General features: G+C 36.3%; 1 protein-coding gene across 2 annotated transcripts in view; it reads right to left on the bottom strand.

The window, feature by feature from the left end:
- The window catches only part of MYCBP2 (MYC binding protein 2), a gene marked incomplete at its 5' end in the record, with an annotated part of 273021 nt that overhangs the window by 108691 nt on the left and 150929 nt on the right, over positions 1 to 13401 (bottom strand). For both annotated transcript variants that reach the window (XM_082675380.1, XM_082675381.1), the window contains 7 exons: positions 51 to 138; positions 778 to 896; positions 1851 to 2076; positions 7587 to 7805; positions 8502 to 8602; positions 10055 to 10197; positions 12874 to 13052. In XM_082675380.1, coding sequence (XP_082531506.1) covers positions 51 to 138; positions 778 to 896; positions 1851 to 2076; positions 7587 to 7805; positions 8502 to 8602; positions 10055 to 10197; positions 12874 to 13052 — 1075 coding nt within the window. The remainder of the gene's footprint in view (positions 1 to 50; positions 139 to 777; positions 897 to 1850; positions 2077 to 7586; positions 7806 to 8501; positions 8603 to 10054; positions 10198 to 12873; positions 13053 to 13401) is intronic.

Below are 13401 nucleotides of genomic sequence, written 5' to 3'. Positions count from 1 at the left end.
AAATTTTTTTTTAAATCATAAACAAACACCGAGTACTTGACCACACTTACCAATAGGAAGTGCTAGATCCTTTTTCATCAAAGCTGCTGCACAAACCCCACCAAGATTGGCTAGTTCTTTTTCCAACTGAATGACTCCCTGGAGAATTGCAAAAACAAAATCAGATGGTTTAAAAAATGTTTGCAAGATGAAATTTTTGAAAGATGATGTGGATTATCAAAAAAAATGTGACTTGCATTCAAGTGTAATGTTTGTAACTAAAAGGAAGCATATGTTAGGAGCTAATGGTTAATTAAGACTGTAAGAGATTTAATATTATGTCTCATGCTGGTTGTAAGTTTCAGACCTACAGGTTCATTGTCCAAAGAATTTTTCATTCATTACTTTGAAGGAACATGATCACTCTTTCACCTTGACTTTTTTTTTGTTGTATGATTTGAAACATTTAGAAGAGATACTAAGTTAGTCCCATGGTGAAATTAGGTTCTATAATTTACTTAGAAAGGTATAGCTACCAGAGCAGGTTTGGAACAGGCACAACTATACTAAGTCTTTAAAGGCTGGGTCATGTTGCACAGACTCCATTCTGTTCACATATTAAAAGTAGCAAAACCAGACCACTGCACAAAATTAAACTACAGAGTATTTTAAATTATACACTCTAGCTTAAAATAAATTTCAGACTTCTTGAATACAGAGAGCAACACAATTTAAGTCAACAGCAGCCCTTAGAAACACAATCTTCCTTAACAGAATGAGAAGATAATTCATCCTCACCTCATCAGGTCCAGGGCTAAACTCATATCCAATTGCAAAACATTTGAAACCATAGAAAGAAGCTTTGTCATCTTTCACATAATCTGATGCAGTCTCCAGTGAAAAAAGGGCCTCATTTCCTAAGAAAAAAGCTAACATTGAGTTCAAAATCTGAAACAACTTTATCAAAATTTCCTTACTTTTATCTATCTCAAGATAGGTAGCAATACAAATCAGGTACTAAAAAAACCAAGTCCTTTTTTTGGGTCCCTATATCTAATTGAACAAAGCTGTGCTTAAAAACGACAGTATAAACAATAGAACCATGCCAGTTGTTTGTTTTCTTTATGATCTAATTCTCCTTAATCACATGTCTTAAGTTACACACAAGTGATAACTGTCAATTATCCGTCAACTACTAAGGTGACCTAGGTTAGCCTCTTCTGTTTCAGAGTGAGCAATCCTCTCTAGGCTAAAATCTGGCTTTGTCTGATTTTTCCACAAACAAACAAGGCAGCTCAGACTAGAAGAAAGAAGTTTCTAAATTCAAATTGGCTATTAGTTTGAGAGATCACAAGAGTAGTTATGGTTAATTGGTTAAAAAAAACAACAGACTGTAATAGCAAAAGTGCCTCCACCCACCCGGCCACATACACCCTCAAGCTCGAAAACAATAACTTCACATAACTCAGTGGGTTCGGTGGTTCACCAGTTCTCTTGAAAGGAAGAAGTCCTTGGTAACTTCTCAAATTTTAGCACTTACTGGGAAAATAAAATACCTGATCCACTTTTTCTATAGTTTGGCCCCAACTATACAGAGAGCCACTGCTCAGTATTAACTCTCTGCTTTTGTCAAGCTAATCTCTTCTCACAAGATCCTCAAAACATTCTCTTTCCTAAAACTTGGTCATGTTATGCCCCATGCCCAGAGAGTCTTCTTTACTACCCAACTGCAATCCAGATACAGAGCAGGTCTTGAAGAAATTCTTCTAAAAATTAAATAAACATTTTCAATGATGTATCCTTACTAAACATAATTATCATAAATGCATATAGTTTACCATATAAAACAAAAAAGAAAAAAAATAACTTACCTGGCAACACTAAAACCATGGTAGGCCACCCAGAGGATCCTGAAAATTTCTTTAATTCTATCCAGGAATTAAGATTTTCATGAACAGATGTCAATTTTGGTCCATATCCTGAATTCTGAACAGTTCTGACAGGAATCAACAAGCGGAGGACATCTTCTGACTGTGCAGTACCACACTGAGGGTCAAACTCTATTGTCATCCACCGTACACACTCTGGGAATGTCACCTGAGGTCAACAGGCAAAAAGTCACTCGCACAAGATGAATCAGATTTTAGCATTTTGTCTAGTTTAGAAACAGGACATCATACTGTAAAGATGATGCCTTCAACATACTGTAAAATAAGTTTTAAGTAAGGAATTAAATGATCAGAAATCAAGGTATTAATGGTCAGTATCAATTGCCTCGACTCCTCACTTGAAATATCTATTGCTTTCTATCTAATATTTGCATTAATGTTTTTAAGTACACACTGATATCATTAGAAAAACAATTACAAAGCTGCTTAATTTCCATAAACATTCAGCTATCTGACTTTCCTCTGGAAGAATTTATATAATAAATTTTCCACTTCAGTCAGTATGCATTTAAGGAATGTAAGTCGGTAACTCACAATATAATTTGATAGGTAAAATATAAAGATACATTGATGGAAATTAATAAATCATTAACATGTAAGGTTTTAGTCACTTTTAGGTTATCTACCATTCATAGTATCCATTACAAGTGTTTCTTTTCATTAACAAAAAAACTTTGTAACTTCATATATTATGAGAATAAATATAAATACACACACACTTATACACTTGATAAAAGCCTAGATTTTTATATTTTCCTAACCTGAAATTTTACTGTATATATGAGATTATGATGGCACATAATTATATATATTTTTAAGGCCACTTTTAAGCTTCTGTCACCATTATGGTAGAAGGAATGCTGTAATGGTAGTCAAATTACAGCTAAGTAGGACCATGTCAAGTAGTAAACTATGAACTGGTTGCAGGACATGATATAAACCTTAAGAAATTTCCTAAATATTATATTAATCTAAAAAAAAATTACCTCGGACGATGGCAAATATTTTTAGTAGAGGATTTTTTACAATCTCTATTTAAATAAAAAGCTCAACTTTATTCATAATAACATAAACGTAAATTAAAACTAAACTGAGACACCATTTTCCCACCATTCCTTCCATTATATTGGCAAAAGGCCCAAAATTTAACCACAAACTCTTTTGGGGAGGCTGAGAGAAAACAAACATTCTCATACATTGTTGGTGGGACACAAAAAGACATAACTTCTGTGACTTCCCTGGTAGTGCAGTGTGTGGGACTTCACACTCCCAGTGCAGGGGGCCCAGGGTTCGATCCCTGGTCGGGGAGCTGGATCCCGCATGCATGCTGCAACTAGGAGTTTGCATGCCACAACTAAGGAGCCTGCCTGCTGCAACTAGGACCCCGAGTAACCAAATAAATAAACAAAATACTAAAAAAAAAAAAAGAGAGACATAACTTCTATGGAAGGGAACTGTCAACATCTAGCAAAGCTACATATGCATTCACCCTCTGAATCAGCAATCCCAGATCTACTGAGCACAAGGCTCCTCATTCTATATTTGTTAACTCAGCCATCCCACTTCTAGGAGTTTACTTTGAAGAAATGCTTCTAACAATATGGAAACAAAAAAAACAAACAAAAAACTCTAAACACAGGCACAAAGTTATTCATTGCAAAAAAATGAAAACACCCCAGATGCTCACCACATAAGATAAACTATGATAGGTCTTTACAGTGGAGAACTATGAGGCTGTAAAAAAGGAATGAGGATGGTCTCTTTAAATGGATATGGAGAGATTTCTATACACAGTGTTAAATTTAAAAAGCAAAGTACGAAGTAGTATACATAGTGTGCTACCTTTTAAAAATAAAGATGGAAAATAATACTACAACTAAATCAATCTATCTATCGTTCTGATTTTTTCCAAAAAAGAACGCAGGAAGGATACACCAGGATACTTACTGGAGTAAGTGAGAAGCAGAGAAGGAAAAAGACTTATAATTCTGAGTATGTTGTTTTGTATAATTTTATTTCTGGAGCCATATTAATATTTCACATATTTTAAAAGTAAAATTAAATCAACTAGGATAGGAAAAAGACTCATAAAAATTAAGTACAAATAAAAAAATAAGCCTAACTTTACATTAAACTGATCACATACCCACTTACACATATACATAAAATGAACTACCCCAAGCAACGTCTGAATGAAGTACTTTGATTATCCTAATGTCAGTGGGATTAACAAAAGACAAAATTTTTGCAAAGAAACTGTTAATTTTATATAATATTCAATATTATTATTATTCACAGTGGCATACGTAAATGAAAAGGGTATAAAGAAAAGACCTCAGTGGTGTTGACTACAACTAAGAAGAAGTGCTCAAAATCTGATGAAAACACAGAAGGAGGACACAGAATCCAGCTTGAACCGATTTTCCCTGGACAAATCAATTAAAATTTGAGCATCAAACTGAATGACAGCAAAGGATTATAACACTGAGCAAAAAAGAGAATCTTTGAGTCCATATTGATATAAACACATAAAATAAATAAATAAATAAATTTTTAAAGGGGAAGGGATGGGAAAATTCTCCTTTACAACAGAACACCAGCTGGGAGGAATAATAGAATTAGAAAGCCACCGTCTTTATAGTAATGAATGATTTGGGTAAGGATAACCAATGGATACTAAAATTTGTTGAAAGGCCGTATATATATATATATATATATTTTTTTTTTTTTTTTTTTCTGGTACACGGGCCTCTCACTGTTGTGGCCTCTCCCGTTGCTCCGGACGTGCAGGCTCAGCGGCCATGGCTCACGGGCCCAGCCGCTCCGTGGCATGTGGGATCCTCCCAGACCGGGGCACGAACCCACGTCCCCTGCATTGGCAGGCGGACTCCCAACCACTGCGCCACCAGGGAAGCCCGAGACAGTATTTTTTACACAGTCTCTAACCCATAGATATCTACCCATAGACACTTTCAAAGGGAAAAAAAGATTTTTTTTTGGTGGAGCTATCACCTTAATCAAGTGACTAAGTACTTCCTGATGGGATGCACTGAGGAGAACAGGACATCGCTTACGTGGTGTTGCCACCCAAAACGCACAACGTGAATCTAATCATTAAAAAAAAATCAATTACATCCAAATAAAAAGGATATTTTTACAAAACCACTGATTGTGTTCTTCAAAAATGCCAATGTCATAAAAGACGAAGGAAGGCTGAGGAACTACTGCAGATTAAAAGAGATCAAAGAGGCCTGACAACTAAATGCAATGTTTGAACCTGATAGGATCCCGGTCTGGGTTTAAAAAGATTCTATGAACACCATTGTTGGGAAAAAATGGCTTATAACATGATATACTACTACTCTTTATTGTGGTAATAACTCTGTTTCAATGTTACATTTCCTAAATTCCACTGGTACATTAGGGTTATACAGAGAACTTCACTGTTCTTAGGAACAAGGTGAGGGTTCATGATGTTTGCAACCGGCTCTTAAATGGTCTGACAATAATAAATATAGATAAATAAAACAATCATGGCAAAATGTTAACTAACAAAGCCAAGTGAAGGGCATATGGGGGTGTTCACTGCACAAATCTTATTACTTTTTTATACAGGTTTGAAATTCTTCGAAATAAAAAGTTGAGAAACATGAGGAATGAATACACACACACATCTGCATCTGTATTTGTGTGTCTATGCTTACATTAAAAGAAATAATGGAAGGCTAAACTATAAAATTATAATAATATGAAATGTTACCTGAGAAGAAGACATGACAGGGAAGAAGGGAACAGAATGAGGGGACAGAGATAAAAGCTAGATTTCTTTGAATACACTTTGTTTTACAGATTTGACTTAAAACTATGTAACTGAACTATTATCAAACAAAACTTAAAAAGCAATTCCTAAAAATCTAGAATGAAATAAAATAAATGATGCCAAATGTACATCCCATTAGCGGCATAATCACAGAGAGAGGGATTATTCCAATTTACTTTAAAACACAGTAGTTGACCATACCCACTTACTTTGAAAACATGGTCATTTCTCTGTACTTCCTAGTTGGGAATATGCCCAAAAGACAAAACACACACACACACACACACACACACACACACACACACACAAAGAGTGAATGCATAATTAAGTGATTTTCTAATTCTAACATTCCCAGTGCCATCGAGAACAGGAACTTTTGGTTTACGAGAAAGGAGATTCAGGTGTAACATCCTGTTGTCCTTATTTTGAATGAGTATCATCAGTACAAACTCATGAGGTATTTTATCTTTAAAAAAATACGTATACACGTAGATGTGTCTGTTCATAAATACACCCACATACATAAATATATATACAAATAATATATGCCTGTGTGTGTTTATGTGTGAGTGTATGTACTAGTTCTATACACTATAAATACCTAGAAACAATGACAGCCCAGGAGAAATGAGCATTCCCAGTGCTATATTTTTGGCTTTTAAAGACTCATTACCATTTAAAGGAATCACGGCACTTTGAAAAAATGGTGGGTTTCAGATTTGAGGCAGGAAATGTGTAAGCTCTTATAACGTCTTATACCAGAGCCTGTAACATCTTATAACATCTTACACCAGTGAGTGAGGATGTTATGAATGACTACAAGGGGTGTGTCTAAAGGACTCAGGAGTCAAGCTGAAGAGGATCCTATCAAAAAAACACATGATCCAGTTTCTTAAATAAAATTCAAGGAAACAAAAAAGAGAGAGATGGAGGGGGATCAACAGATTAAAAGAGACTTAAGAGACATAACCAATCACAATGTATGAATCTTATTTGGATTCTAATTCAAACAGCTTAAAATGCGCACATTTGATAACCTAAAGGAATTATTCGTTCTTTTAAGTGTGATAATAACATGGTTATTTTTTACAGGTCCTTACATTTTGAGATACATAATGAAAAATCCATGAATGTGAAAGGGACAAAGAGGGTGAGGAATAAATGAAAGAGGTCTGACCAAGAGTTGATAACAGCTGAATCTGGGATGATGGAGAAAAGGGGTAAACTGTACTAGGCTGACCTTTCATATGTTTACCATATTCTACAATAAAAAGCTGAATATTTTACAAGCACATAAAACTTAAACTTCTAATTAATTTAAGTGGACAAATTTTCTTGCTCTCCCTTAATTTAAGTGATACAATTTAGAAAGCAAGGAATAGGATTTTGGATACTCTATAATAACAACATTATACTTATAAATATTTTATAGGTACATTTTAACATTATGTATAGTATTTTAAATCCTACACTGGGTATGTAAATTTTTAGAGCTCAGGCTGTGGTACAAATAATATCAGTTCAAAAAAAGTGGTTTTTAAATTTTAATGCTGATATCCACTATTACAATACATAACTGGCAGTTGAGCACTACACATGCCCTGTACTTACAAAAAGGTATGAGAACAACTTTCCTAAACCCTATAAAACTATACTCTTTAACAGTAAAGACTGTCTTAAACCCTGGTGTGCATTTGACAGTGTCTAACCACCTGCTGATTCTTTTTATTTACATATAGAAGTTATACTTGAACAGAGACCAAGTATCCTTTGAGATATCAGTATAGAACATCAAATCAAGTTTTAAGTTTAAACTGTCCCTAGGAACTGGTGCCCACCTTGTAGTGCATCACACATGCAGGCTTATAAGGGTGCTCGCTCTCTATGACAGCATAGTGATTAGAGGTTGTACAGGCAGAGAGGCCTTGTTCAGGCTGGTTTCCTGTGGTGCTATCTGTTGACTGATTAGGATTGAATGCAGGGGGTGCATACTTCTGATTCAGAATGGCAACTGAAGGAAGCAACTGTTGGACAAGGCCAAAGACTTCTACAGCCACCTAGTATAAAAAAAAAAATGATTAAATGAGATAAGTGTGAAAGTTGCTTTAAGAAGATTAATTACTATAATTGTTGGTTATACTTATTAATCGGAATTTCTATTTAGAGTTTCTTCTAGCTAAGTTTTCATTCAAAGAGAAATCTGTTCTATGGAAAGAAAAAAAAAAGACTTATCTTAAATTTATCTTAGATGTTACATATAGCCTAGTCCATATTTTTAAACCCTTCTGCCTTTTCGGGACCTGCAGTAAACTAGGTTTTACTCAAATTTAATTATGCCAAAGAATCAGTAGTTTATAATTTCTTCCACGTCTTGAATATTTCACAATTTTACAACACTCCTATCCTTTAACATTGTTATTTTTATTCAAAATGGAGATTTGGCATCAACATTATAACTTTTAAAGATCTCAGTGAATTTAAGCTTTCCTTACATATCATATTCTAAAATATATTTCCTATTCCCAAGTTCTTCAAATGTAAAGCCAATAAGTAAGCATGGTAATCCAGTAAACAATACTAAGATCAGAGAATTAGTTATTTAACTAATAACTTCTACCATTTACATGTCTACCTGCTTGTTACCTGTAACCCAGATGCCTCAAATATTGAAGTAGTTTTAAAGGAAAGATATAAAGTCTAAATAAAATTATATTTACAAAAAAGATTCAAAGTTAGAGAATTAAATCACACACCTTGGGAATAGCAGCAGCTACTGGTCCTATGTAGGCTATAATAAGGGGAAGCAGCATGGAAAACAGACTGGAAGAGCTAAGCAGTTCTGGAATGTCATCAGCTAAAAAAGGCATTAAAACTATAGTTAGAAGGTAATTTCATTGTAATGTATATATGCTGTACTAAGCCTGTATTCTAGTCTCTTGAGTAAAATTATAGTTGACATTGATTGAGTGCTTATAAAGGACCTGGCACTACTCTAAGGGCTTTACATACATTATCTCAATTAATCCTTACAATAAGGTACTTTTATTATCGCCCCTTTTAGAAGTGGAAACCAAGGCACACGGTGTTTAAGTATATTATCCAAAATCATACACCTGTAAAATGACAGAGCCAGAATTAGAACTTAGGGTAACAGTCATGATTTTAAACCACTAATCTTGGTGCAACACATAGCTATATTTCTGTCATTAGGCAAACTACGTAATCTTTGTGTGCAGGTTACTCATCTGTAAGACAGGATAACAATACTTCCCTCACTGGATGTTGTGATGATCCAGTGAGTTAATACATGTAAAATGCTTAGAACAATGCCTGCACATATTAAGTACTCCAAAAATGTTTGCTGTTATTAGCTATATTGCCTTCTATTTTTTCCAAGGAAAAAGCACTTTGCTGATGAACATTTTAATTATTTCTCCATGAACATGGTGCTGGGAAGATAAGTTGAATCTACGTTATGAAGACCTTTATATTGAAGGCCAATTATTTCCAAATACTTGTTTCTAGATCTGCTGTTGCATCAGAGTAGGCTGGGCAACAGTTTCTTAGTTCAGCCTAAACCCCTAGTTTGGATGGACCAAATATTCTTTATTTTCAGCAAGTTTCTCAGGTGATTCTGATGTGCAACTACATTTAGGAACAAATGTTATAGCTAACAGTAATGTTTTTGTAAATGTAACTCTGCTGCCAGTGTGGAAGATGACTAGATAACTAGATGGGGAGTGGGGGAAAGGTGGCAGGGAGATTATTAGGATGTTATCAACCCATGAAAAAGAGGACATGTGCTTGAACCATGGCAACTTGAACTATGGGGGAACAGATAGAGAGGAGAATACGAACTGCAGAACTTCCAGTGGAAGAATTTACAGAACTCAAATGAGACAAGTGAATCTGGGGAGATGTTTGGGATTACCCAGACCTTTGCATGAATGGTGATACTATTGCTAGAAATAGAACACAGAGAAAGAAAAACAGGCCTAAAGGAGAAAACGAAATTTTTTTGACTACTGAAAGAAGCAAAGACTCAGTTTAACCAAGAGTTTTTCTCTTAATGGGCTAACTAAGAAAACTACAGTGTAAAATCATTACTTCTGAACATTCTAAAAAATTCTGCATTGGTGTATGGAGTATGGCTGATCGCAAATTAATGTACGTATATGTGTAGATCTATAATGAATAAAACCTTCTGGGATTCTACAAGATGGTTCTTCTTCAGTAGCTCTGTGCATAAGCTGGGGAATAAAGAATCTAAAATATGACTATTAAGGAAGTAAAAGAGAAGTCTTACCATCCACGGCAAGAGCTCTGTGCAAGAGGTCTTTTGCAGCTCGAACAACAGTGCTTACCACAGAGAGAGCTCTGCTACAGTTTTTATCTTCTTCATTGGCTTTACTCAGAAGTTGAGATTGTAAATCTCCATCGAATTCACTCCTATAACGTAAGTAACACATGAGATCATTTTACATGGCGGGTAAAACACGATCTAACTCTAGGAATCATATCTGGATCACAGCTCATTTAAGTTAAAAAAGTTCCAGTTAAAAAAAGTAAATATAGAGCTACACAGTTTTAAGGAGTAATAGGGCTTCAAAGAAAAATAAAGCCAGATAAGGGCACAAAGTTATTTTAAATAAGATCATGATGGAACTGCTATTTAAACAAAGCCTGAATTGTGTTAAAAAAGATCTGAGCTGAGAGAAGAGTATTCAGGCAAAAAGAACAGTAAGATAAAAGTTCAGACAGGAACAAGATGGGTGAATGAAGACAGAATGTCTTCATTCTATTCCTTGAACTCACCCATCTTGTGAGTTCCTTGAACTGGAATGAAAGGAGAAAGAGTGTGTGCGACTAGAATGAAAGGAGAGTGAAGGGTGACAGGTGGGCAAGGTAAATAGGAGTCAGATCACATGAGGTTTAAACACCACAGTAAAGACTTTACATTTTACCCTGGAATGGGAAGGGGAAGCTATGAGGGGAATGTGAGCAAGGGCAGAACTTGATACAATTTACATTTCTCTAAGATCACTCTGGCTGTGCGGTGGAGGACAGACTGTAGGAGAGCAGCAGTGAAAGGAGGGAGACTTGTTTGGAAGCTATTTCCTCTAAGATCCAGTTATCCAGGTAGCTACCCAGGTTGGCGTGATGGTTTGGGCTAGACTGTTAATTATGGGAGCGGTAGAAAAGGTTAGATGTAGGACATTTTAAAAGTACGGCTGCCAAGACTTACTGACGTAAAGTGTGAGGGAAAGAGGGATGTCAAGAATGCCCCCAAGGTGTTTGCTGTACCTGTACCTGTGGGTGGGGAGGAGGACTGTGGACTAGTACCACTAAGACGTCTATTAGCCAACCGTAAAGAGGACGTGTGTGTGGTACAGTGGTTAAAGGTGGGTCATCTGGAGTCCAATTTCCTGCCTACAAACCCCAGGACCATAATTTACTATGAGTGAGACTTCAGGCAGGTTGTGGAGCCGCTCTAGGGCTCAGTTCCCTCATCTGTAAAGGAGGGATAGGAAACTGCCCACCTCACAGGGGTTCCTGTGAGGACTGACTGAGCTAAGACAAGGAATGCCCTCAGAGCACCGCATGGCATAAAGGAAGTGCTCAGTACATAGGAACTCTCATCACCATCTCCATTACTGTCACTCAGATGAAGATATCAGAGGGACCTGGATATTCATTCCAGGGCTCAGAGGAGATGGAAGCTAGAGATATAAACTTGGGAGCCATCAGAGTAGCATGGTTTTAATGGTCAAGTGATTTTAATCTTTTAAAACTTAATTAATTAAAATTTAAAGCTGGGCTTCCCTGGTGGCGCAGTGGTTGAGAGTCCGCCTACCGATGCAGGGGACATGGGTTCGTGCTCCGGTCTGGGAAGATCCCACATGCCGCGGAGCGGCTGGGCCCGTGAGCCACGACCACTGAGCCCGCGCGTCCGGAGCCTGTGCTCCGCAATGGGAGCGGCCACAACAGTGAGAGGCCCGCGTACCGCAAAAAAAAAAAAAAAAAAAAATTAAAGCTGAAGATATTTAAACCTTGGTGGAAAATATTAAAATATCAAAAACACTGTATTTTGTGTAAGATATAAAGTCTGGACAGCAGATGTTTTTAAGGGGCTCTCCAGCTTTTCGAAACATATAACTCTTCTTTTGTGTCTGATATGGCTTCCAATCTACTTTTTGAGAAAGCGAATAATGTACTGTTTACTGTGGGGCTGTGTAACAGAAAAGGTTTTTCATTAGGGTAAAAAGATTAGAAAGCTTTTGTATCTCAGCAGCAACATGCCACTATGTAGCTATTTAATGCCTACTATTTCTATTCTATTTTACATGGAGAAAGAAAGCAGATCATCTACATCTAGGGAAAAACATTTTGTGCCTAGGCAGTGTCCTCTTGACTGTTTACGAAGGAAACAGAGGAAGCAGTAAGCCTCTGAAAGTGATATGCAACTTCAGTGATTTGATGTCAAGTCAGGTTGAGGACCAACGTGGTGAATGGAACTCACTACTACCTACGATTCCAGCTAAGTCGCTAAAAGAAAAATTCAGACTCAGTGAGAAATGTATATTTAAAAGTGTATTTTTTAACTCAAAATTGTTGTAATTCTTTGTTTTCCACTGTTTACCTAAGGAATGGCTTTAGTTAAAAATATTAGAAATACATCATTATATATTCTAGGGCTCCAAGGACTAGATTCACAGACACCAAAATATTTTGCAGACTGGATAACTGGTTCAAGGTAACAACAGTACTTTGGTAGAGATGATTTGATCATTAACTTTTGGTATTTAAAAAAAATGAATAAATTCCATTAAAATTAGAAAATGCAGACCACAAAACTATAAGAGTGACAACAAACACATATGCCCAAGCACATATGCCCAGTATATAAATATTTCAAAGATATTAAAGAAATGACAAAGAACATTTTAAAGTAAACACTGAATTTACATATGAAAATGAGATCTTTTTATACAAATTAGCAAGTGCAATGAAGATACGCTATATAATTCAATTATCACTGCCCATTTAGCGTTTTGTACCTTGGTAGTAAATTGCACATGTTCTACCACTGTAGAATAGCTCCCTGATCTCTATACACACACCTACCTGTAGTAGAGGATCTGTGGAATCTGTCCTCTGGTTTGATTTGTGCCATTACTACTCAAGCTGCACGTGCTGAATGTAAACGTCACGCCATCAGGGCACTGAACCGTGGTCATTCCTCCATCTCCGTTTGCTGTGCGGCTTCCATAGTTCCTCAAGCGCACAGCATATTTAACATTTTCCTTCATGATAAAGATGTAAGGCATGTTTATATTTATTCATAATGTACAGAGGATATATAAAACGAGCTCTAGAAGCAAACTGGGCAAATACAGTTGAGCCTTGAGCATCAGAGGTTTCAACTGCCTGGGTTTACTTACACGGGATTTTTTCCAACAGTAGATATTACGGTACTACCCGACCCGAGGTTGGATGAATCCACACATGCGGAACCAGTATAGGGAGGTATAAAAAGGGCTGACTATAAGTTATACTTGGATTTTCCACTGTGAGGAGGGTCAGCACCCCTAACCTCCACGTTGTTCCGGGGTCAACTGTATAATGAATCTGTTATATTTATAGACAATTTGG

This window comes from Grampus griseus (assembly GCF_964374135.1).
Source record: "Grampus griseus genome assembly, chromosome: 18".
NCBI lineage: Eukaryota > Metazoa > Chordata > Mammalia > Artiodactyla > Delphinidae > Grampus > Grampus griseus.
Note: the sequence above shows the minus strand (reverse complement) of the source record. Positions and strands in the feature narration are given on the sequence as shown.